The sequence below is a fragment of the Elaeis guineensis genome, chromosome 5, assembly GCF_000442705.2.
Source record: "Elaeis guineensis isolate ETL-2024a chromosome 5, EG11, whole genome shotgun sequence".
NCBI lineage: Eukaryota > Viridiplantae > Streptophyta > Magnoliopsida > Arecales > Arecaceae > Elaeis > Elaeis guineensis.
The window spans coordinates 10,181,486-10,208,931 of NC_025997.2; the positions used below are offsets into that span (position 1 = coordinate 10,181,486).

The window sequence follows — 27,446 nt, forward strand, 5'->3', positions numbered from 1 at the left end:
TCAGATACATACCGCTACATTTTTATATTATCCTAATTCTCACCTTGACGGAGGAAAGAAAAAAGAAATGGTCGGCCACGCGGTAGAAAAGGAAACCCCATCTTTTATAGAGAAAGAACGAAATTATTTTTTTTTAAAAAAATCCGGATAGAGAGACAAAACAAAACATAAAACCTCAGGGAGAGATGTCGGAGACAAAAAGCACAGAGCAAGAGCAGGAGATCGCGATTCTTCTCTCTCTCTCTTACCTTCTTAACCCCAAGAACCACTCGTTCCTGGAAATAAATTTATCCCCTCCGTTCCAACTCCTCCTCCCCCGCCTCCTCTTCTTCATAATCTCTCACTCCGACTTGGCGAAAGAAACGATTCCCCTCTAGGGTTAGGGTTTCCGGACGATTCCTTCTCCCATTTTTCGATCTTGCTCCGCGTCGAGTTCTTCTTGCCGATCAATTGCCGTCGTTTGCGGAGGATTTTGGGGGTTTCTTGGTCGGATTTGTGCTCCGATGATGGAATCATCCGGCGGGAGCTCCGATCCCTACAGGAGCCAGAGCGGCGGTGGCAGCGGAGGTTCTTCGAGGCGGTATGGGGTTCACTTCTCGGCCTCCAACTTCATCCAGGCGCCGCTGTCCGCGCTTTTGGAGTATTCTGGGATTTTGCGGCCGAGACCGAGTCACCAGGAGAACGAGAGCTTGATCAGTGGAGCGGCCGGCAGTGCCTTGCGAGACCATGTCTCCGGGCGGCTTGATGATTCTGCCGTCGCCGGCACTGGCGGCGATGGTGAGGTGTCGATAAGGATCATCGGCGTCGGGGATCAGGAGACTTTGAGGATGGGTTCCGGCCAGCCGCAAGCGCTGGCTGTTGGTCCCGGTAGAGAGGGGAATTCCGGTGGTAATGGTGTTGGTTCTGAGACGATTCCGACTGTGTCTGAGAGGCAGGGAGGAGATGGAGGGACTGATGGTGGGGTTGGAGAGGTGACTTCTTCATCGTCCTCTTCTCTTCCATCATCAATCTCTGCGGTTGGTCCTCAGAGTACGGAAGGTGAGGCGAACGTTACAGGAGGTAACAACAGGGATTCTTCATACCAGAGGTACGACATGCAGCAGATTGCAAAATGGATCGAGCAGATTTTGCCATTCTCGTTGCTTCTGTTGGTGGTGTTCATCAGACAGCATTTGCAAGGTATACGTTTCTGAATCTTTGCTTTGAATTCTGAAACAGCTTTTCAGTTATATTTACACAAAAAGATCTCTGGGATATGTTGTACTAAGATCGTAATTTTTGATGGATTAGTGATGATAAATTCGTATAATCTTAGGAGTTCGTTCATTAAATATATAACCTTGAATGTGTCCCTAAGCATGCATTATCCTCATTATAAAGTTGTCGATACATGTACTGCTTATAATCTCGACAAACTATGATGATATGCTCTTGAACTTCTGGGAAAATTCTCCAGGATTACTGGATTGAGTAATTTTGGGTTCATGGTGGAATTGCTTAAAAGCTACTGTGTTCTCTGTCAAATTTATATGGCTGGTTACTAGCGATGCTTGATATGAGATAAGGGGTGACTTGTCACTGAAAGCTTTTCTCCTTTATCTTCTCACATATCTGCTGCTGCTCCACTCTGTGGTCTCAAATTCTCTTCTGCAGCTGCTCACGTTTCAGACCACTAAGATTTTGACACAGCTTAGAAATGTTAAACCTGTTTTACTGTTCTTTTGTGTGTTGACTCAATCCAACATTTTTCTGAACAAATAGTCTGTTTTACAATTAAGATGGGATGTTTAATATGACTTGATTTTGAGTTTGCTGGAGCCTTTTTTTTTTTAAACTCCTTGGTTGCTATTATCATAAACATGCACTTTCTTACATATGCAAGGATGTTTGTGAGCAACAATGAAGGGGAATTATCTCTTTCTTAATCCTGCTGTACTTGCACTTTAATGGTTACATTGCATGCATTTTGGTATCTTTTCACTTCTAAATCATCGTATGATGGGATATGCATGTAATTTTACTTTATTTTCTGTTCCTATTTTTAAATTTATAACCTTCACCAGTGGACCTACAGGTTTCTTTGTCACCATTTGGATTGCTGCTGTGATGTTCAAGTCTAATGATATATTACGGAAACAGACTGCTCTAAAGGTTTGTTATCTTTTATGGTAAATTTCCTTTTCCATTTAAAGATATGTACCAATTTCACCCCTCTGCAACCTTATAAATGCTATAAGGAATATCTGATTTGTTTTCTGCTTATACTTACTGCTCTGCCGCCACCCCCCCACCCCCAACCAAAAAAAAAAAAAACTGAAAAAAAGTTAAAAGTTACTTTCAGGGTGATGTAACAGCTTGTCATCATATTTAATAATGTTTTTGAAAAATTCTTTTCAAGTCTAACACCTCACTGATGCAGATGTGACATTTTCATTTTTTTGGTAATGCTTTTTGTGGTGTTTTGAAACTTTCCTGCATATTGATGAGAAAGATTTAGAAACCTAATTATCGTTAAGAGCTTCTTCATATTTACTTTCTGGACAAGGATCTGAAAGCTCTGTTTTTTTATTAGATAAGCTGGTTGTGTATATCATATCAGTCATCAGATGGGAGCATCGATTTTTCCCATACTCTAGTCCAGTTACTCTAGATGTTGATTTTGGTAGACCTATTTTATAACTGGATTTCTGCACTTGGCGTTGACACCCCTTCTAATATTTAATCTTATCATACCTTCCATTTCACTTCAATTATTGTGGAATTAGCAATTTACACATTTTACTCATCCGCTGGAAGAAGTGCCAATATACATACAAAGAGTCTTGCCCAGTATTCTTGCCAAAAAAAGGTGCTTGCCCAATGCCATGTTGTTGTGGAAGGAACTCTTTTGCCTTTGCTACTAACAAAACGGTGCCATCACAAGCCTTACCACTTGCAAACTTAGGACAAACTTAGAAACTGTTGATTCTCTAGTCCTGTCCAATATTATATCAAATTTATCACCTTTTTAGGAGAAAACCTAATTTTCTTTTTCTAGAAAACCAAAACAAAGCAATATAAGATCTCCCTCCTCTTTTACTCTCTCCTCTCTTTGCAGCGATATGACAAATTACAGGCGTAGCCAAATGTTCCTCTGGTATTATACTTTCGCTCTTCTCTTGATGTCATATGGCCACCCTATAAGCATGACAACAAGTTCTTGCCCATTGTTATTTTGGAATATTTTCATATCATGAAGATTGTTCTTTAGGCAATTAACTAGGTGAGGTCCTGGGTTTTATAGCAGCTCTTGTATTTTGAATCAGTATTTAAACCCCTTTGGGCTGCCATTCATTTGGCTCTTTGGTTAATTGTGCCTTTGAAATGAATGCAGCTTTATATATTAAAAGTTGTCTTCCTCTTGTATACAAGTCATTCTTTTGCCTAAAGTTGCTTTGATTGGTCCAAAATGTGGCACCGATTTCCAGATGTTCATATAAGTTGATGACTGATTTTATAATGTGTTCAATCTATGGAGCCTTTCCAACTCTCAGTCATGCTTTGTAGTTGATCCTATATTTAACGGGAAAAGGCTTTGGTGGTGGTGGTGATGATGATATTTAAACCTCATGCCATAGGCAAGGCTTAAGTAGTTTATGAAGATGTAAAATACAAATATACTACTGTGTCTGTTCGTATGTCATCTAACTTGGTAAAGGAAGGTTGGGAAATGTTGATATGGTCAAGATAGTCTATGATCCTCAAATTTTATTTCTATTATGCTAAACTAAGTTTCTCTGAAGTATATCAAGGCAAGGGACTGTATCAGGTATTAAAATGAGAGAACAGTTCTGGAAATTTTAGGAAGCATGGGATTTAATCTGTAAGTTAGTACCATACTTGCAGTTTTTTTTTTTCCCTGTTCTGAGCAAGCTTATTGTGAACTAGTTTCAACTGGCGAAAGAGATAAGCAGTCGGTTGAGAGTGATGTCAATGGAGTTATGGTAACAGTAGCTATGGTTGAGCTGGGTCTGGGAGTGTAAACCCAAGGAAACAGTATTCAGCAATGCTGAATAATTGCATCTCTAAGCTTGGGAAAGGGTTGGAGAGACTTTTTGAAGGGAACACAACTATACCCATTTCTAAAGCCTTCTAGGATCCTCATCTCTCCTCTCCATGGATCATACCTGGAAGAATGCCTAAAGTAATTGACACCTTTAAATCTAACTGCTGATGTTTTCTACTTCAGCCACAACTATTTACCAAATGTCTACAGACATTGCCATAAGAACACCAAGTCATGCCCCTTAGTCTTTGGATTGTATTCCAATGCTTCTCACTTCCTTATTATGACTCGAGGCTGATGCTTTTAGGGATCAATTAAATGCGTTATGACTGGAAAAGACTCAACACTATGGCATTATTGGGCCTCCGTTGTGTAGGTTTTTGTCAGATGGTGTAATGCCTGTTATTGGTGACATTGATATATCTCATTTTTTTTTTCCTTTGCTTGGACCCGTCTGCTTCTTGTTTCTGGATAATGCACTAATGAAATTATACTAAATGAGTGATCCTATGTAACGAGGTGTCATATTATTATTGTTTGTTGCTTTCTGCAGGGAGAGAGAAAAATCTCTGTGCTTGTTGGGATTACATTAGTTTTCATGATTCATGTGTTTGGAGTCTATTGGTGGTACAGGAATGATGACATTCTGTACCCACTGGTCATGCTTCCTCCAAAGGAAATACCACTTTTTGGCATGCAATTTTCATCATTATGCTGAACGGTATGTACTTTGCTGTTTAAATGACTATTTATATGCTTTGATAGTTTTGATTTCAGAAAACATTTCACGAATAAAATTTGTTTGAAAAAATTGAGTTTGCATTTCAGATGTTTTCATTGATAATGGTTTTTTCAGCAATAAAGAAATACTTTAGCTTGGTACCGCAAAACACGAAAAAAAAAATCCTGCCTTTACTTCATCCCAAAGTCGCTATTTCTCCTGTCTTATAATCATGGAAAATTTCTTGGACGATGCAAATATATTTCATCATATATTTACTTTCAATAACTAAAACAAAGATTGCCTTGCCCATTTAAACTTATTGGAGTATACCTTTAGAGGCATCTCATTTAGAGGGATGTCTGGAATCTTTTATTTGTCACTTTTTTTTTTCCTTTACCATTTTCTTCTTGTTTATTTTATTTCTTTGCTGATTTTTTCTTCATGATGACATTAAGTAAGATATGCAAATCCTGATCCATGTTACTGCAATATCGAATAGTCTCCCTAAAAAATCTGCCTTATACTATCTCCTACTGGACATAGTGTATGTTCATTCAAGATGATTATTTTAGGTAGGAATAAGCTGGAAAAGTGTCACATGTCTGCATCATTGGTGATATACATCTTGTGCCTGGTTGTGTCCTCTCTCTTTCCCCTTTCTGGAGGCTCACTTACACGCCATTTCACTGTGTTGATATGCTCTTCTCAGCACTTAGAGTTTTGCATTCCGGTCCCATTAATGTGTAATCCTTAGGAGTCGGAATCTTCTACCTAAGATGATGCACCTATTTTAAATTCTTCCCAGAATCTAGAAAATGTGCTTGCTTCCTGGACACTCCCTTACTAAAGGTGTTTCTAAAGCATGCACTGTGTTTTGGCAACCGCTCCTGATTCTAGTAACTGTCTCTATTCTTTTTCAAGTTTTGAGAATTATTTCATGGGACAATGTGCTAGGTGTTGGTTTTATGCATTTGCATGTTTTAGAGCCAAACTATATTAAATTGGATGCAGTTTGACCAACATGATTGAATTCAAAGAAATGACCTGGACTAATTTAAATGCAAAGTACCTTTCTGGCCAAGCATGACTGAGTCGACAACTAGATGGTTCTTATCCAGTTTTTAATTCTATCTAAAATAATATATGGCATAGTTTGGAAGACAATCCCACATTCAAAACCCATCCAAGTGGGATGAACCATCTTGAACGAAAATTAAGTTGTTCCAAAGTTGACCCATTCCCTGTGCTTTGCATGGGGGTTAGGAATGCTGAATCAATTTGTAACTATATATTATTGGGAATGGATGCCCTAATGGCTTTCCACCATTTCTTGGGGTCGCTATACAGCATTTTTGGATCTTTTGCAAGGTTTCAATGGCATTTTATTGTCTGGTTGGTGCGGCTTTTGGTTACTTGATGTAGCATTTGAATTAGAGGAACGGAAAAGTGCTTTATAAGAATCAAGGAGGTTGTTATTCAAGGTGTGTGCAGTATGCAAATGGCTTCTTTACATTTGTAGGTGCAGCATCTTGCAAAGCCCATCTTGATTCTGTAAGAAGGTAAATCTTTTAGAACATTTAGAAGAGTGGTTGATGAGGGTCTTCCCTTCCTTTCTTAAATATTCTCTCTGAGTCATCAAAGCCTTAACTAATTTAAAGGGGCTCAGCTGGCTCCTTTGCCCTAGGCTACTGCCACTTTATATGAAGCTCTTATCTTTGGGTTGATATAATGACTTCGCATGCTTGGAGAAAATATACTATATATACATGAATTTGGGTGTCTAGACATGTTGACCTTGGACAATATGGGGGTGTTTGGTTGAGGGATAAATTTTGGAAGGGATATCCCTTGCACTGTTCGAGGCATAACCATTCCATGGAATAAAACTTTTTTGGTGTTTGGCTAGATGGATAAGTGCAGGGAATAGGGGCATTTAATTCATATTGAACTTCATGATAGTCTGGATTTTATCACAAAGACCAAACTGGCCTCTCACTTTTTTGAGTGTTTGTAAAGTGAATAAGGGCACAATGGTAATTGAAGAACTATTCGGTGATATAAGTCCACTCCATTTTGATGGAATGTACTTATCCTGTTTGGGTCCACTTATGCCCCTACCATGTATAAGCTCCCTTTCCATGGCCTTTTTAGTGTTTGGCAAGGACACTTCCCATTTGGAGAGAGATATCCCCACTTATTCCACAACTGAACACCTCCGAAGACACACTGTGGCACTGTGGTGAGACTTCATATTTCATATTGTTGAAGCATGATAAAATTTTTCAACATTACATCAATCAAAGATGAATATTTTCAAGCTTGGCACGTCTCCTTCCAGTTGGTTTCTTTAATATCACTTAAATTCATGGTGTTAGTAGTTCTGTATGACTTAAATAATTTAATATTGTATACTCTGTGACATATATGCAAACTTGCATATTGCTTCTCATCATATTAGATTCTTCTGGATAACTTGATTCTCAGCACTTGCATCTTGCTTTCCTGGTCTTGTTGAAAGGAATGAATGCCGTGTTGTTGGACTTGGGCCTTCCCCCCTGCTTCTATGATTGACCTTTTCTTCTCTGTGTGGTTAACTGGATTCCCAAATATTGTAGACTGCTATGCATAAAATTGATATTTAAATTAGAAATGAATAGATAATTTTGTTAATTATTCAATCTGCAAATCATGCTGCTATAGTGCCATAGCATGCATCTGAGTTTACATGTATTAAATGTTTAACATATATTAAGTATACAGATTCATATACAGACAACAGACTGGTAACTTAGATGAGTTAACTTGCAAGTTAATACGAAAGTAATAGATAATAATTAACAATATAAAAATTTAAAAATTAAAGATTTGAGAAAAAAGTGAAAAATGGTAATACAGGTGAATTTCTTTTTCCACATTATTGATTTGGTTTTTTAGTATGAATACTTTTACATGCATTCATGGTTATACATGTTAAAAGTAAAATACAAGGGCAGCAATTATTTTTTGGTTATTGTCCATGTGAAAGACTCACAAGGTTTTTAGAAAGTGAGATGCCCTCCAATCCTTGTTTGGACATATCCACAAGCCTCCTGTAGAGGCAAGGGGTGGCAAATCCACATGTTTCTATTTTAGTTGCATTAGGAGTCCAGAAGAAAGAAAATAACATGGAAAAAGTGAAAACAGAAAAACTTTATTTGTTGGAGCTAAGAGAGGCAGATTGGACGTAAACTGGTTGATTGTTTAGATTTAGGGATAAGTCTGATGTTAAAGATGGGTTAGATTTAGATCTTTCTCTGCAGATTTTAGTTGCTTCCAAGTTAAATCATTTATCCATTGAAATGATCAACTGATCCTTTCAAGATAAATGAGGTATACGTGATCTGAATCCAATTCCATGGAATGCTGCTCCATCCATTTTAACTAGGATTTCACTGATCCAGTCTGGATTAGGTAATTCCCGTTTTGAAACATTTTTTAAACACTGCATGAATCCTGCGCAAGTGTACAACTGGCCTTTTGTTTCTTAGATATTTTGACAAAGATATTCTACCTATTCATTTTAAACATTATTTGAATCGAACGTGCAAGAATTATATCATTTTATACCAAAACTTCTTTCTAAAGTTTATTGCTTGCTTTTCAGTCTTACAATTTAGTATTACTACTTTAGGATAAAGTAGTTGTCTTTTTCATAATTGCCTATCAGTGGTTTAGCTACATCAATGTGATTCATCATTTGTTACAACTTCCCAGATACTATGGTGCGCCAGGCAGCTATGGTTGTTAAGTGTGTGCTGCTGATCTACTACAAAAACAGTAGGGGCCGTAACTATCGTAAGCAGGTAATCTCGTGGTTCTTATGTCTCTAGTTATACTTTTAAATGTCTCCAGGATTGTTTGAAGCAGTTTCTTATGATATTTAGATGTGGTACTTGAAATTTAAGTAGTGGCAAATTTGAGTAGTTGTTAGATGGAGCAAATAAGAACTGTTATACTTTGCTTGCATGGACACCATAATGGACTTTTGTGAATTGTTCGTTTAATTTGAGGGCAATAGATGTGGTTAGAATTGCAGGAGGCTGTAATATTTCAACCACTTGGTCAATATTTTTACAGCAAGTTTATATCATGTGGTATCTTGGAGGGGCTAAGAAGATCAGTCCAGCTGGTCAGTTCAGTCTGGTTTAGCATTTGGGGCCAGATATGATAGTGTGTTGGTTATGGAATGGTAACTTGAATTGAGGTTGTTGAGTGATATTGGTGTTTCATATCCAAAGGTTTTGGAAGGGTTTTAACAAGAGTTGCTATAACTTGGATTGGGTTGTAATGTTTGGTATATATAGAGTAGAGGTGGCTGCGACTTTGTGATTGACTCTTGGACTATATTAGTTTAGGTGGCAGACTTGAAAGGTGATAATGGTATACATCGATGAATTGGAAGCTCATTAGGTGATAACTAATGGAGCCAACCTCTCATTCTTACGATGGCAAAAATATTAAGCTGAGTATCTGCAGCCACCAGTAACAGTAATTAGTTTATCTTAATGAAAGGGCAACCAACTCATGCCTTTTTCGTGAGGTAATAATTGCACACTTCTGCCGACCTTGTATTACAGTTTCTGGTGTGGACTGCTCATCCTCATGTAAAAATTTTTTTATGAAGCTTGTTCTCATCCACATGGAGTTTGTTGTAGCTGTTATTCTCCTTTTTGAGCACAAGAAACACAATCAAACATGTTATTTAGAAATTCTTTGTTGTTATTGCTTGTGAAATGTTAAATATTTAACTCTTTCCCTTTCAACAGCTTCAAGAAATGTATTGAGGATTTATTTTCTGCAAATATACAGCACATTTATTTAGATATTTGGAGTGGGTGAAATCCATAATACAGAGCATCTATTCCATGGATGCTTCATATATATTGTCTAATAAGGCTGCCTACAAAACCTGGTTCTAAGAATATAGTTTGCAATTTTTTGATGTTCAGATAATAGATGCTGTTTACTTGCAAAAGTACTTGATTATGCATCAATGAAAATGATCGTGATAGGCATATGCAAGAATATTGAGAAAAAGTCATTTTGTTTGGGTGGGAATTGATAGAAGTTTTCCCTTTTGGCAAATCTCAATCATATTGGAAAGTGTGGCCTTTTATCATTTACCAACTTCAGACAAGGCATACTATAAAAGGTAGCATGCTAGACACTCCCACCTGATATATGATTATCTTTACTCTCTAAAACATCAAAACAAAGGAAAAGATTGCTTGAATCTGTGTTTTTTACGTAATAATTTTTGAGCATAGTCCACAAAAAAGGGACTCTATATGGTATTGCTTGCTCAACAATCAATTATTGATGGATTGGCAAGTTATTTGCATCTAAGAAAGTTAGAAAAATGAAATAGGCATGTCAAGATGCGTTTTTTCAAAATCTTTAATAAATTATCATGACCAGTTTAGATGAACAAGATAATAATAAATGTCTCTATCAACCGTTATGCAATTGACTTTTTTTTTATTTGAATAAAATTGTCCCAGTAAGGAAAAATGCAGACCACTAGTATACTTCCTATGAAAGGATTAATGGGCTTCATGTTTATTATGATACATGAATGATGGGGTTCAGCTTGCTATATTCTCATTGTTCCCAATATTCTGAGTCCTTTTTTATCTAATTGGAAATTTTCTTTTCTCAATGACATGGTCTAAACTTACACTGTTTTCTATCTGTTTGATATCTAGATAGAGGCTTGTCAATGATCATGGCATAGGAAACCCTGTAAATTGTGATTTTCTGCCTTTTTTTATAAAAAAATTGTTTGGGGTTATTGTTTTACTGAAAACTTGTTTTGAACATAATCGGATTCATTTTGCAAATTTTTGACAGTTGATAGTAAGCAAATTTATTGGGTTTCTTCAAATTTTTTTCAGGGTCAGATGCTAACACTTGTGGAGTATCTTTTACTTTTGTACCGTGCTTTGTTGCCAACTCCTGTTTGGTACCGATTCTTCCTAAACAAAGAATATGGTAGCCTCTTTTCATCTCTTACCACAGGGCTCTATCTTACGTTCAAGCTGACTTCAGTTGTTGAGAAGGTATATTTCCTTTTCTGGTTTTTATTTGTTTTGTTGAAATGTAAGGATCTTTTTCTACTCCAAACTTTTGAATCAACTTTCCAGGATGACACCATGGTTTCACCTTCGTCGCTAGTAAAGAAATGAGGAGGGAATTTCTTTTTACATTCATTTAGCCTGTGATTTGCAGGTTCAGTCATTCTTTGTGGCACTGAAGGCATTGTCGCGCAAAGAAGTGCATTATGGGTCTTATGCAACAACAGAACAGGTAAGCTGTTGACTTTGCATGTCCTCGACCTTAACAGCAACTAAAAAGCCTGTATGATCTATATGTGATGGCTTGGGCTGGCTTTTAGAATCATTCCATTCGTTGAGGGTGAAAGGATGGTTAAATGGAAAATGACCCCTCCAATCCATTTCCTTCACTCTGGTCTACCAAATGCTAAACAAGTAACTAATTTATGGGAGCAAAGTGGATGTTTAAAATTTGTGTGGCTCAAGGGAAACTATTCCAACCCTAGAGGGTGAATTATTTATTCCGGAGCAAAGTGAACAAGGACTGTTAGCCCATTTATGCAATGTTAACCTATTCTGCAACCAAAGATGTCTTAAGGGTATGTTTGGTTGTTCCAAAAACTCTGGAAGATGAAAATGTTTTCCAAGGTAGGATGTAGTCAAATTTAGAAAACCCATTTCTATACTCTTTTAGTTGTCCCATCATCTAAACAGTTGGAAAATTCAACTTCTTGAAGAACTTCAGTTTCCCAAAACCTTTCCCAAGCAATCAAACATATCCTAAGAGTAACATTGAATTAACTCAAGGATATGCTGATCCATTTCCTTAGCTTTCAGTCATGTTTTCGTTGTCTTATATCTCATACTACTAGGACCAGTTTATCTTAAGTATGAGCCTCTTTCACTCATCAAGCTTCCTCTTCTTGTTGTCGCAAATGAAAAGCTTACCTGAAATTATACCATCGTTTTGTCCTCTTGTCAATGCAACTGAAAGCATATTTAGGTGCGCTCCTTTTCACCTTTCTCTTTTGTCTTACCACATCTACCCCAGCAGGATCTTGCTATTCTCAACGAGTGTGCTTGTGTTCTTTCTGTGTAGCCAACGATGCAATACTTTGAAGTATCATCAAATGTTGACTTTAAAAATCGACCAGCCTCAGTTATCTTTGTAACTCAAATGGTGATTTCCCCCTTCAGAGTTTGTAAGTATGTCCCACTGTAGATCTGAAAAGAGAGCTTGTACATAGAGCATAAATGTGGAGCAACACAAACTACCCACAATTTTGGGCCATCATATAGAGAGGGGGCCAATTGCTAATGGCCTAATATACTCACCCTTTTTCCATTCTACTTAGCATTGGAGTTTTCTTACCCATGCAAATCCAATGGTTGCAAACATGCTCTTAAATCATTTGTTCTCTTATTGGCATTTCCGACTCTCATTTTTGGTTACTGTATTGTTGCTTCTCTCTCTCTCTCTCTCTCTCTCTCTCTCTTTTTGAAATCTCCTAGAAATATTATGGGTTTTAGATTAATAAATCAAAGTGTTTAACGTGTTCCAGGATTTCTATTGAAAACCTCTGCCATGCATTAAGGGATGTTAAGGAATTTTTACTGTCTTTTAAAAGTTAGGTGCGGTGCCTTCAAAGGCGAACATGCTAGGCCCTTAGCCCATGTTTGAGCAACTCACTTTCCCATGTAAGTTTGGGGTACAATGGTTATTGGCCACCCATGAAGAGCAACCTCTTCTCAAATCAAGTGGATAGGCCTCATTAACTCCATATGCAGTAATAAGTGGACTGCAAATGTCTGCCATTCTTTTATCTAAAGTATTTTATGCATGGATCGAGGTATTTTGTGCTAGTGCGTTGCTGAACTAGGCTGGAATTGTACATACCATGCTATGTCATGCCATGTTGTGCCGGTACCCGGTGCTCTCTGACACAACTGCATTCGAAGAACTGGCATGGTACCTAGCTTGCTGTCCATATGCTTCAATGAACATTCTAATCTGTCATACTAGGTAGCCAGTGCTTGTTTAGTTTATCTGTCAGGTAGACAGATTAAGATTGAAGAAGTTTCTTATCCTGCCCCAACATACCTGTCATGTTCATAACTTTGCTCTTGAGTATCATGAAAAGCATTCAAGTTCATTACTCTTGAATATCATGAAAAGCATCCAAATGAAGAAATAGATGACCATTGAACTCTTGCTGCAAAGATGGCCGGAAAACATTGTAAATGATACAGATTAGTTCTGTTTTTTGATTGAGAATTTGCCAATTGAGAGTTTGGAAAAGGGGAATTTTCATTCTTGAGATCATGTTTGCATCATCATCATCGTCGTCAATGAGTCTGGAACTTGAGAATAATCATAATCATTGAGCCAATCATAAAAAAATATGTAAAAAACTATGAAATGAATCGAAATCTGAAATTCGGATTTATCATTAAATTTTATCAACTGATTAAGGAGTTATAGCCTCTCTGTACCAAGGCTGGCAAAATCCAGTGCTGCAGCTTACCTGTTCTTGCTGTTGAGGAGGATTAATTACTATTGTTGTTGTCAATGCTGTTGTCGTCTTTGATGTTTTTTGTGGTGTTGGGGGGCATTTTTTGGACTTGAATTTCAGAACCAATGATATGCATTAACATGTGATGGAATCAATGCAGGTTGTTGCAGCTGGTGATCTGTGTGCTATCTGCCAGGAGAAGATGCACGCTCCCATTTTGCTTCGCTGTAAACACATATTCTGTGAAGATTGTGTTTCTGAATGGTAGCATGTCTAAGCTCTACCATTTCTTTTCTGCTTTGTCCATCTCTCTCTCTCTCTCTCTGTCACACACACTCGCGCGCACCCCACCCCCTACACTCAGGCCTTTGCTTTCCTTTATGCATTTTATTTCCAGTGCTACCACATATTCCAAATAAACTTCACCTGATTTTCATTGAACTGAGTGGTCTATATGAACGGTTACTGTACCGAAATTCATATTCAACTCCATTGCAGGACATCCTGTGAATCTATGACAAAATGTGGCATCACGTGCCTTGTGTGTTTATGCCTACAATTTGGCAGCATAACAAGAAAAACTGTGCAGCAAGCAGCCTGTTCTTAATTGCTAGTATGATCAACTGCATTGTCATTTTTGTTTAGGCATGGCTGAGAAGCTGTGGTAATTTCATTATGTTAAGAAGCTAACCAGGTTTGCTATATTAAGCTCATCAATGATGTGGATCTTTAACTTGGATGCCCCATAGTTGATTTTGGACTGGAGGAGCAGATACCCTTTCCTCTTGAGAGGAGCAAAGCCCATCTCATGTACACATACGTAGGCAATAATGCTAGAAATTTTGATTTACTTTCAGGAAGTTTAATTTAGTCACAATTTGGTACAAAGTTCAGGATTTCACTGTTTCTTTCATGCAATCTTGTGAAAACATTGTATTGGCACTTCTCTTTAATTATTTATGCTTCTTGCAGGTTTGAGAGAGAACGCACATGCCCATTGTGCAGGGCATTGGTGAAACCAGCAGATCTTCGCTCGTTTGGTGATGGTTCCACGAGCCTGTTTTTCCAGTTATTCTAGAATACCCTGGCAGCAAACTAAACTGATTACCTCTACGCCAACTCTGGTCTGAAATGAGTAGGATGACCTCATTTCCCTGCGTTGCCATTAGGCCCATGCTCTGATGTAGCCAGATCCACACCCATGTTCTTGCTGGAGGTCATGACTGGAATTGCTACAAAATTTGTTGAGACAGCTTTTTTGTCCATATTTCCTCAACCAATCTATATATGCCCTTGTTGGGAAATTTCAACAGAACAGATGGAGAAGTACGATATTATATATAAGTATATAATTTATATTACATTGTGAAAAGTTATTAATATATGAGCATCTTTTCAATATATGCGTAAAAGTCAATTTGTACAGATCTGGTGGTGCTTGATGGTAGCCATGTACATTCGCAAACATAGCTCGTCTCATTTTTCTTTTTTGCGGACTTCAGTGTTCTAATCTGTGTGGTTCAAACAGATGGGCTCCAGTCATGGCTAAGCGTGGTGGTGGGAGATGTTGCGTCGGAGCCCAAATACAGGCAGTGGTTGGAGGCTGCGAGGAGCGTTTGCGATAAAAGGAGTAGGTAAGTAGATTGCTGTTAACCCAAGGAGTCAATGCCTCTAGCAATCCAGCTGATTGAGCTTCTTCTTAAGCCAGAGAAAGCATTGAGTTCAAGCTGGAAGGTAATGCTGGTACGATTATGAAGAGGAATGCTGCCAACCAACGAGATTCTCCCGACTCTCTCACAAATCTGGTTCCAATGGTAGCAGGTTTAACTGAACTGTCAAAACTGATTTTTAATCTCTCCCGTTGTATGGGTTACAAACACTAAAGGGAAAAGGAGTTACCTGAAGATGCGAGGGTTCAGCACGAATTCGCGTTGATGGATTCTGAACGGTCAAAACAAATTCCTCCGCCCAGACTCGCATATATTTTGTTAGGTGCTGAACGCACATATTATATCAGAGGCAGGGTCAAAAGTCCAAGTATTTAAATAATGGGTCGTTTCTGAGAAAATAATTAAATCAATTAATGAAAAGTCGCCACTATCTGACGGCTGAACTGGGCAATTTCAGCAGCAAATATGCGGATGGTTGGACCTTGATTTGATGACTTGCAAATTATAACGAAACCCCCGAAGGGCAGTTTCAAATCTTTGCTTTAGAACAACAATACAATCATATTTATTACGCTTCAGCTTGGCCAGGCTGGAAAATGGATCGCATGCCACTCTCCACCAAGCCATATGGGCCTTTTCGACCGCAAAAGACAACCCCAGATGCCACCGATATTACCTCCACCTTTATCACCCAGAGTTGAAAATATTTTAATCAATATCTTTCATAGGTCATAATAACTTAAACATTTGTCAAACACCTGCATACAAAGGTAATATTTGCAACAATATAATAGCTTAAAATTTGTCCGACACCTGCATAAAAAGGCAATATTTGCAATGCTACAACCAGAAATAAGATCCACAGAAATTCCAGAATAAGTTCATCCCAGTAAACATACATTGGAAAATAACATCTATTGGACTAATCACGATATGCATGTGACACTTGCCATTCATTTTCCACTCATACATGACACTGAGCAAACGTTCAGAACTAGTACAATCTGCTGTTGCATAAGGCTGCCCATCACCATTGAACTGATTACAAGCAAATGTTAAACAAGCTCAGCATACCAAGCATTGATTTATCTATAGTTACTGATAAATAACAATGAGAATCAAAGATTCAGATCTCGGTGGGACATCCTACAGGACAACGGGATATGATGCTATTTCATGTGTCGGGACAAGACCATTCCGTCAGCATCCCAACATCCAAATCGGGACATCTTAGGACATCTCCTGTCCCAAGTATCGAGATGGCAGCACGTCCAATTCTATGAAAAAATCGGAACAGCTCTGTCCTATAGGATTTAAAACAGAACAAATAAACTGTCTGACAAATACAAAGACAAACATGAAAGAATGCAATTTTACACGTCACCAAACCAGCACAAACCGAAGAGCAAGAGCAAAAATTGACTAGCCCTGATTTTAGGCGGTAGGTCCTGAAGCAAGTTGTTGCTGCCTAGAATCTCAGATGCTGAAACTATATGGGTGGTGGGCTAGCCCTTGTGTTAGGAGGTACCACTTGTGAAGGGCGTGTGGGAGGTGTAGGGATAATTGGGCAAGATTCTGGTACAAGAATAGAGGGGGAGACTGCAGGACGTGGCTGAGTAGTGGCAGTACTTCTGGGAATACGGTTGGGAGTCGGGGTGGTTGGGTTGAGAGGGGAAGATGCTTGAGATACTGCAGGAGCTGGTGATGCAGGTGGGATTTGGATGGAGTACACCTCCGTGACCGCTTCAATGCCCTCATCCACATAAACAACATCCTGCATGGTGAGTTGGTGGTACTCCACAATCTCCCTCAGGAATCTATTTTCCCTTGCATATGCGGAGTTCTCATGTGCCAGCCTTGCCTTTTCAGCTAACAATGTCTCTAGCTGAAGGCGTATCTACATAACACAGACAGGAGACAGATAAACAGAACAAAAAAAGAATTAATGGAATAATGGGATCACATCAGAATTTTTACTACATGATGCATGATGAATCAGCCATGATTCTAAAGATCTTGAGGATCATAATTTTGTAACTTAAATACATGGTATGTTCCATAGCACACATGCATCATACTGATGGTGAGATACCGGATGTAGAAAGGAAATGCAGGAACTGAGGAACCCATGAGTTATTTGTATCTGTTGACCGCCAAGCATCAGAACTAAATTGTTGATAGCTCCATGTCCCCATCTAAGGGTGGTATAGAGTACAGAAAACAATATACCGACATGTAATCACAAATCAGGAGACATGGCCAAGAAGATAGCACATCAATACAAAGAAATGCAAGGCAATGTATACAAAACCAAGCAATTGCACGGCACATCAATATATTTTTCAGCATGCATGTGGGAACTAGCATAAATACCAAAAACCCGGTGATTCAGAGTCTTGTGGGCTATCATGAAAACCATTTCTTTGTGGTCTCCCCAGTCAATGTTGATATCCAAGGGTTTAACAACCAGTGCATACCAGTCCATAATAGATGTACCCTAGAGGTAAAGTACTGATTGTATGCTCTTGTATTGATCTGTATTGATGCATGGCACATTACCTTATTATTGCCGTGCCAGCCCAAAGAGATGTACCATGTGCTTGTGACACTGCATATACTTAACTTTTTTTCTCATTAAATCCAATCAAATAAAGTGTATGAAACATTTACTTTGTCTTTATATCACATCAATATATTAATGTCGGGTCAAAGTTCAAGTACAATAAACTCATACTGTTATTCATACAATCAACATAACTATACTAACAAATCAAAAATATTAAGTAATAAATTAAATTAACACAACCATAAAATAAACAAAATTCAAGGCCCGTGGTACCAACATTGGATACAGTAACAATTAAGATTTTATATCTTGGCAGGACGGAGAGTGTCCCAACCATCCTGTCCTGTTCCTGTGAGAAACCAGAACCATAATGGGGTTAGAACTCCGAAACCTATTCATGTAGGTACAGAAAAAGAAAGAGAAAAGAAATTAAGGAAAACTTAAAAAAAAAAAGAAATGAAAAAAATGAAATGAAAGAAGAAGAACAATGAAAAAAGAAAGAAAGGGAGAAGAAAAAGAAAGGAAAGAGAAAGAAGAAGAAAAAGAAAAAAAGAAAGAAAGGAAGGGATAAGAAAAGAAAAGAAAAGAAAGAAAGGTAGAAGAAAAAGAAAGGAAAAAATAAAAAATAAAAAGAAAAAAAGAAGAGGAGAGAGACAAGGATATTTGCCGGAATGCATGCTCAAGACCGTAGTCAGAATAGGATGGGATGGGATGGGATAGGGGGGCATCCCATTCCTTAGAGAAACTGGGACAACTCCCTACCAACACAAGGGTGGGAGAGCCTTTTACAAAGGTTTTAAATCTCATGGAACGAAAGTGTTCCAATTTCTCCATGAAATGTGATGCATAGTTGTTTCATCTCGTCCTAACAATAGTTCCGGTTATGCATCCCACTAGATATCCTCCATCTTTCCTCCCTTTCTCTTTTCTTTCTTTTTTTTTCTTTCTTTTCCTCTACCTTCCTTTCTCCTTCTCCTCCCTTTCTCCTTTTCATTTTTCATCTTCTTTCCTTTCAGTTTTTTTCCTTTTCTTCATCTTTCTTTCTCTTCTCTTTCTTCTTCTCTCCCTATGTGTGGATAGGTTTCGGAGTCCCGAACTTGTTCCTGTCCTATTTTCTCACATAAATGGGACGAGATGGCCTGGATGCCCTCCATCCCATTCGGATGCAAAACCTTGCCTTTTACTCATGCCCAGCCATGAAATAGCCTCGAAACCAGGAGGTATAGGTTACTATAACATGAAACCAAGCAGAATTGATCAGTTTGCTCGGTACAAGGTGGTTGTTCAGCCCTTGCACTTTGCTGATACCCTACAATATGGTGTGATACACCAAATCCCAAATAATATGGGTTGGTACGGCGAACAATGCAAACAGCCTTACCAAGCCAGATCAAATATGTAAAACTTCTGACCTTCTCTGCATACATCTCAACTGTTCTGCACCCCCCGACCATTCAATCAATAACTTCCTAACCAAAGACACCACTAGCCTATATTACATATATCCAAACCATCTCAACTCTTACATCATTCTATCAATATTGCGCTCATTCCTTTAATGTACTCGTATGTAACTCCAGCACTCCTAATTTTGCCATATCCAGATTGGTGATCCTTCAGTTCTTCTTATGCCATTGGTCCAGTTCACTATTCATCATACTAATCCATATAACAAAAAATGTTATTATAACTGTTTTATATAATTACTCAAGTACAAATGGTGTTTGACCATCGCTAACATCATAATTCTACCTCTCTTTCCTTGTTCTATACACCAAAACAGTTATACACCACAAGAATTCCTACCTAAGTTTCATGTTTTCAACTGATTTTAAACCTTTACTTTCAGAACATCGGTTCCATATTTCCAGTTTACAATTCTTCCCTTCCCAAAATTTTCACTTGCTTCGCGTTGCATCTTGGTTCTACAAAGGACCCATCAGTTCACTCTGTGTACCCACATATATTAGTCTGGGCTAAACCTTTTGTTCTCTAGAACTTCCATAAATAGTAGTTTTGTACTCGTTTCTTCACAAGCTAATCAAACAGCAATACATAATCTGCAGAATAACATGAATCAGAGGATACCTCTAGGATATCAACAGTTAATGTATGTTTACAAGTAGGAGCTCATAAAAAAAACCCTGATGGAGGTCAAAAGGGTGAAAAAAAATTAGTTAAAAATTTAATTAAACTTTTCATTTGTAGAAACAAAATACATACCAGATCATCATCTTCAGGATTAGATCCCTTCTCGAGACTCTCCCTCAGCATCTTGTTTTCTTCTTCCAGCTGAGCACACCGTTCCTTTGCAAAAGCCAGGTCTGCTTTGATGGTCTTCAGTTCACGCAGAAGAAGCTTGGCCTTTGCAGCCATTGCATTAGCAACCTGCAAAAACAGGATACAAGGCCATTCATTCGGTCCATCAAAACAGTGGAACAATAAAAGTATATAACATAGCTAACTATAGACATCGTACTGTACTAAAAGAAAATCCTCTCATTTTAAAATACATGTTTTGCGTTTAAGCATACTGTTATATAAAAATCCACTGAGTCTCTGATGGACAACTCAGAGCTAATCTGGTTATCTTTGCATGGTTCTGAGTATCAGCAAACTACATGATTCTAGGAATTGGGAAGTTTCACACTACCAGAAGATGACCTCAAGAATTAGAAGATCAACTACAAACTAGAGCATCTGAGCATCAGGTTCACCTTTGTGTAAATATACAATATGAATGCTTTTCATTTTTGAAGATTCTACTACCTCACGGGCCATGGCCATTAGCAACACAAGATGAATGTTCTTGAAATCAGGGAATCCAAAATCAAGCAAAGTCAACCGTGTTAGAAAATTAATGTGGTTTAAGGAATCAGTTTAACTCAATACAGCTCATGAGCATATGTGGAACAGTAATTTCAATCCAGTGATATACAGTTGCCACCTTACGTCGCGAGATGCCTTCAGTTGTGTTTCATAATCAGTTTGTATCCGAGGAAATGTGTGCTGAGCCAATTTCTCTGCAGCCTGATTCTGTGCATTGTGACCACTTCCTTTTCTCCTAACATGCAGCTTTCGTGTTTCATGGATGATATCAGCAGTCTTATTCTCTACAATTGTCAGACCCTCCTGGAAAAAATAAAGAACCACATGATTATCAAACTAAATATCAGAAGCCTATAAGATTCCAATACGTAGCATGTATACTACTTTCTAGTCAAGTTGAAATGTTAAATTGAAGAGCATGTCTTCATCGACATAGTAGTTAAGGAGGTAATTTTCTCACTCACAGCAGAGCTCTATTTCTTTCGCTAATCTAATGCTTGAGTTAATGATAGAAATGTGATTATTATGATCAGGTAATGCTGCTGATCTTAATGAACTGCCACTTTTCTGGTGCTGATCAGTAATGAAAAACTTCATATCATATGAAAAAACTTTTATTTTCACCATTAGTTTTACCAGATAACATGATATAAGAACAAGTTTTGGCACCAGAACACTACACACATATATGGATAATATATGACCCATTTAAGCAGTCTCTGAATTTGAAGAATACTTGATGTATGACCCATGCATCCAAGTTGACCACATTATCAAATGAAGCATGGATCATCAAAGCATTCAACAATTATGAAGGACCTAAGAAAGATTTCATGATTATATTACATATTATAAAAATGAGAAGTATGTCAAAAGAAATACAACAGCAGCAAAAGAGTCCCAGAAAGAAATTACTTCGAAAGCATTTTTAATTGTGCCACCAATGTAGTTAATGGAAGAAGCTATTGTATCTGAACTTTTCTGAAAGGGAGGTGTTTCTGTCTTCTGGTAGCCATGAGGTGACCGATTTGACTGATAAAACTGCATTAAGAAAATAGAATCAGTTGGAAAAGCAAAGATTTAAATTTGTATTAAACCATAACAACTGCACAAGGTAGAGTATCAAAGCAAAAAAAGGAATATATTGGACAACCATGTTATCAGAAAACATGCATAAGAAATTTCAGTCCTTTCACAATTAGGCATTCACCAGAAAGTTTGGTAAAAATTCCCAGAAGAGGAAAGGTCCAACCCAGTTTCAAGGCAACATTTGAAGCTTCCATGGCATAAAAGATGGAAAACCCCCCTGCACTGTAGCATAAAGACAAGAGATCCAAAGCACATCCTCTAGTAGAAGCTCAGAATTATACTGTTAAACCCTTCTTAAACAATCAATTCACCTGCTAGGATATATTAGAAATATGTTAACAAGGAGAAGGTTTTTGCCAAATTGAAAGATTTACATCCCTTTCTTGCATATGCTTAATTACAACACTTCATTCTCACCTTTTGGTCTCACCATTTTTGTCTCATCCTCTATAAAACACACACAGGATAAATCAGTTTCCAGGATTCAGATATTCCAGAAAATGTTGTCCTAACATGAAAGGAAAAGAAGAAAAGAATGATCCAATGATCCAATCCTTTAGAAGAATGTTTCAGATACCATCCAACAACAAACACCAATAAAAGAAATATGCATTTCATAAGTAAGAGTTAACCAGTAAGCATAAGATGCAAAAATTTGACGCTACCTGACTGCCAGCCGATATGTTGACTGCTTGCTGTTGGTTTCTTCCAGGGGCTTCAAATTGCTTTGTTGTATCATCATCCTCAAGAATTGCTTTAGCTTTTCTGGCTAAACCTCCCCAGAATCCATATTTGGACTCATTCAAATTTTTCATTGATGTATATTCATAGGCAGTAGAATCCTGCATCAAAAGCAGCATAACTTATTATACAATTAAATAAATGGTCACAGATTATGCAGATTAAAAAAATACTAAGCAGCAAATCAAGTTACTGTTATAAAAAACTAACAGCCTGCAAGGAACCCCTACCAAGAAACCCCCAAAAAATATTTGTGTCAAATGGCTGGCTGAGGAAAAACTGGACAAGTGAAGTGCCTGCAACGAAACCTGGAAACCAGGTGGTACTAAGATCAACCTATCTTAATCTCTGTAGAGTTTAAGATCATGTAAATGTGTGGCAAGTTAATGATGCTAAATTGATATTCACAGATGTCAGAGTATTATGGAACAGAGAAAGGGTTCCTCGAACACTTCATAAGTGGACTCACATTTAATTTTTAACTTGCATAACGGAACATTAGATGCAGCCTCCATGCTTTCAGTTATCATTTGTTTTCTTCTTTCAAACAGCCATTCTATTATCACGTCAATCAAAGCCCATATTTTGAAAGAAACTTTTATGTCAAAGTATTGCCCATGCCTGTGGTCATTGAGAAATCGCATCAACAAACCTTACACTTTACATTCCAAAAAGCCCAAACTGTTACCATATAAGGTCCACATCAACCAATTAAAATCATTTTTAGTAGAGTTACAGTAAAACAGCAATTAATCACAGTGTTGCTGTTTCCAGTATAACCAGCCTCATCTCAAACAGATCACATAAAGGTTTCCATCTTAGTCCAAACAATAGAAGATAAGATTTGCTGTCTCGAAAGAAAAACTAGAAAAAAAAAAGACAAGTCAGAGTTTAAGACTGATAGCTTTAGTCAATTACCACGTTACCAAACAAAATAACAGCCTCAAAAGAGCTGTCTGAGGCCCATAACGTTTGAACAACATCCAAAGTCCTGAGACTAAAAAATTCTTCAAAACGAGTTAAACGTCAAGCAAAAATAATCCATAAGGGAAGAAGGCCAGATCTCTTAAGTCCACTCTTGAAAACATATGGATACTCAGAAACGCTCGGATAACTCATGGGCCTCTAACTCCTTAACCATAAAATCACACTAGGATTAGGACACTACATGACCAGAGCTTATCCTAGTAACCAATAGAGTGTGGAAACCACAAAAGATATATTAGAACACCCAACGTCGGCAGAAAAACTAATTAACAGTTAGCTCCATCACTTGTTTGAACCTCTGTTCTGCATTTCAACCTGTAGACAGTTGAAATCTTGAATTAGTCGCCCAAAACCCCGTTTAGTTCTTCAGAGATTCCACACAAACTACGCCATTCATTCTACTCATATTATTGCAATCACCAATTTTTCTGAAAGATCCATATCAAATCCTCAATTTCTCCACACAAACCTCCAAAAACCTTCCACAAACATAAATTTCCTCATATGGAATTTGCTGATTGTTTCATCAGGACTAGATCCTTCCTATAAAGCCACTGACTGGACAAGCATGTAATGCATTGAGGAACTCCAGTGATTCCATTGCACCATTTCTCAGATGCTTCATTTTTTCCAATTACATTTTACTATAACTCAGTACTGGTCCAAATCAAAAGCAAATATTTAATCGATCTAATTCTGAGCCAGAGAAACCCTGAGAATTTTCTTTTTTCCACAAGATTTATATGTACAATTGCTTCTGTTGAACTCGGTCATCTAGCGAGCTTCTGCCCAAAAGCAACCCAACACATCCAGATCACTTAATCTAGCAAAAATAAAATAAAATAAAATGACCCAAATTGCCATCAGAACCCCTGCTACAACTCTCAGCAATTCAACAAATACGCAGCGATCTGCAAGAACTCAGGTCTCTCAAACAAAAAATATGTTGTAAAGTTGGAAGAAAAAGTAAGGGGAGGAAGAACTCACCCTCGGCGAGGGGGAGGACCTCTCGCGATTGGAAAACTGGTGGGCGACGGAGGAGGCGACAGCGGACTCGCCATAGGCGGAGGAGAGGGAAGAGTCGCGGTGCGCGGCGGAGGCCCGGATCGCCTGGGCGGCGAGCGACGGTGGATCGGTGGCGGATCGGAAGTCCTCGATGGTGGAAGAAGCTTTAGAGGACAACCCCTGCTTCCGCCGGTACGCCATTCCCTCCACGCCGCCGCCGGCGAGAGAGAAAAAGAGAGGGAGAGAGTGAGAGAGGGAGACCGCCCGCAACTCGCGCCTCGGGTCCGAACGCCAGATCCCTTGTATGAATGCTGGGTGGGCGAGGGAGCTATCGAACCCGTTGGAGTTCAGTCTCCGTCACTCCCTCGTGCTTTTATTCTTACCCATCTCTCGATATCCACCGTCGATCTCACGAGTTGTTTGGTTTTTCTCGGTTTGACTTTGCAACTGGTGATACACTCACATACTCTAATTAGCTGTTTAGATTGGCGTGTGTTGATTTTTTTTCCTTAAGATATATATTCAAAGATCACTCTTCACCATCATAGTCTCAATTTGAGTCAGTTTCAGGTTGAACACTTTGTCAGGTTTGAAAGTAACCCCTGTTTCCATGATTGAACCGCCATGTATCAAAATAACTTGCTTTAGTCCTTGCTCAAATTGATCCAACATGATCATGTCTAGTCTTAAGGATGGCAATTAGATAATTTAGATTCGATCGGATACAATATAGATCGGATCTAATATAAGATATATCAAAAATCTATCAACACAAATTAAATGGGTTGAATGATTAAGGGTTGCCATCCTAATTTACTCTGCATCGACCAACACTGTTTTTAAAATTGAAATATCAAGTTGGGGACGGCCATTTGTTGGGTTGGACTCGAGTTGTGGCCCTCGAACTCAGTGATTTAAGGCAACTCATGCAAGTTGGGATATATGATGCTTAGCATTTGGCAAACAGGCTGTGCCACTGCCATATCATGCAAATTAATTTATGGCTTGAGTACTTGTCCGTATTGGAGCTAGTTGGTCCTCAGTTTTGCCTAATATTGCATTGTTGAATTTTGAGATGATACGGTTTGATGGCACGAAGTTTGTGTCACGCCCCCGATCTGAGATTTGTGAATCGAGGGTCGCGACAACCATCGCATACTCATGAAGAATTCTCTCCATAAGCATGCAAGGCATCTCATCACGATATCAATGCATCACAGCGGAATAAATTCAAGTAATTATTATTCAACTATAATTCAAGTAATTAAATCAAATGTCTTACATCCAATAAATTTTTTGCTAAAAATAAAACAATAGATCTAAGTTTATTGAAGTTGACAATGCTAAATCTCGCCTCTAAAAGCTCTGTCACAATATTTCTTCCCACGCTCGAAATTAATTATCTGAATCTGAAAAATAGAAAGAAAGGTAATGAGCTAGACAGCCCAGTAAGTAACAAGTATCTCTACCAGATATTTCAGATATTATATAATTTTCAAGAATAATACTGCAAATAAATATAAAAATATATTTCATGCTGATTTAATGCAAATCCAATAATTTCAAATATTCACATATAATATAATTATAAATCCGATTCGATTCAAAACACTCGTAACTCAACAACCTCGACTATAACCAACGTTTAACCCCCATTAGCGGGGTCCACAGAATACCAGCGCACAACCCCCACTAGCAGGGTCCATAAATACCAGCGCACAACCCCCACTGGCAGGGTCCACAAACACCAGCGCACAACCCCCACTGGCAGGGTCCACTGAGTACCAACGTATAATCTCGATTGGCGGGGCCCACTGAAACATAGTTAGGCTGAGAGCATAAATCCGATCTGTATCAAAATACTTTGTACCATAATATATATCATAATCTTTCACTAAACATGTGCATAAATCGATATACCATAACATTTCAAAAGTATTTTTCTTTCAAAACATAATTTCATAAATCATGCATAATTTCAGAGAATAATTATTTATTTTCAGAATAAATATAGAATATCTCGAGAAGATGATTCATTACTTACCTTTCACGAAGCACTGAATGAACAGATCGACTAACTTCTAGGAGATTCTTCCGTGCCTATTATCCAAAATTATATTTTTACATTAATTTTAATTCAAAATTCAATCTAACAAATTCCAAAATCAAAATCTCATTTAAAATCAAACTCTTCCCTAAACTCGATCAAAATCATCAGATGAAGCCTTCCACTACGCTAATCTCAGAAGGATAACTTTAGAGAGAGAGAGAAATCCATCAAGAGAGGAAAACAATCTAGAGAGAGAAAGTAGAAAAAGAAAAAGTCCAATTCCAGAGAGAGAAAGTCAGGATTCAGACTGAAAGAAGAGAGAGAAGAGAGAGAAACTCTCTCTCTCATCATTTTTTATTTATATATATATATATATAAAAGTATATATATATATATTGTTATTATTATTATTATTATTATATTTTTTTTCTTTTCTTTTCTTTTTCTCTTTTTTTTTCTTCTTTTTCTTTTCTTTTTCTTTTCTTTTCTTTTTTTCTTCTTCTTCTTCTCGGCTCTTCCTGCGCCGGAACAGGGGACCGGCGTCCCCTTCTTTTGACGGGCCGTTCAGGCCACGGCCGTCGCGGCGGAGGTCGGCGGCAGAGGGGGGCCACTCCCCCGGTCACGGAGGAGCGTGGCCGACGATCGATTCCGATCGCCAGCGCCGAAAAATCCAAGGAAAAAGGCTCAAAAATCGATCGCCGACGCCGAAAAATCCAAGAAAAAAGGCTCAAAAACAGGGTCTCTTTCCCGACCAAAAATCGGCGACACTTGTCGCCGGCCACCTCAAGCAAAGGTACAGGAAGATAGGAAAGGAAGAGAGGAAGGAAAGGAAGACTCATCCCGGCCTCCGGTGACCTCACCGGCGAGCAATCACGGCGAGAAACCGAACGGTGTCCGCGGCTTTGATCGAGAAAAATGGAGAGAAAGAGAGAGAGAGGAGGCCGATGTTTGGTCTCAAGGGAGGGGGGGTCTTCTTATAGAGGGTCCTAGGATTTCGAGGGGTCTTAGGATTTTCGATTTGCTTAGGTTTCGCCGGAGAAGAAGACTCCTATCGGGAGTCTTCTTCCCGGTTTGAATCTCCTGTTTTTTTTTTTTTTTGGGCTTAGGTCTGCTGGGCTGGGTTTGGTTGGGCTGG

General features: G+C 38.3%; 1 protein-coding gene and 1 pseudogene across 1 annotated transcript; one reads left to right on the forward strand and one right to left on the reverse strand.

Annotated features, from left to right (window-relative positions):
* The first annotated feature begins 136 nt into the window (after positions 1 to 136).
* LOC105044862 (uncharacterized) lies at positions 137 to 14,786 on the forward strand (annotated as a pseudogene).
* A 1,175-nt stretch (positions 14,787 to 15,961) lies between these two features.
* On the reverse strand, positions 15,962 to 24,592 carry LOC105044861 (uncharacterized). Its single transcript, XM_010922904.4, has 6 exons — positions 24,244 to 24,592; positions 22,194 to 22,370; positions 21,355 to 21,480; positions 20,563 to 20,742; positions 19,834 to 19,998; positions 15,962 to 16,941 (listed from the first exon to the last, which is right to left on the reverse strand). Exons 1-6 carry the CDS (start codon positions 24,460 to 24,462, stop codon positions 16,534 to 16,536), a joined length of 1,275 nt encoding a protein of 424 aa, XP_010921206.1. The 5' UTR covers positions 24,463 to 24,592; the 3' UTR covers positions 15,962 to 16,533.
* Positions 24,593 to 27,446: the final 2,854 nt, after the last annotated feature.

What these genes read in the sequence shown, in the direction of transcription:
- LOC105044861 (XM_010922904.4), bottom strand. Translation starts at nt 24,462, where the DNA reads ATGGCGTACCGGCGGAAGCAGGGGTTGTCCTCTAAAGCTTCTTCCACC. An exon ending in CAATTAAAAATGCTTTCGAA is followed by an intron (nt 20,743 to 21,354) that starts GTAATTTCTTTC and finishes TATTTTTTCCAG; the next exon opens with GAGGGTCTGACAATTGTAGA. An exon ending in AACTGAAGGCATCTCGCGAC is followed by an intron (nt 19,999 to 20,562) that starts GTAAGGTGGCAA and finishes CTGTTTTTGCAG; the next exon opens with GTTGCTAATGCAATGGCTGC.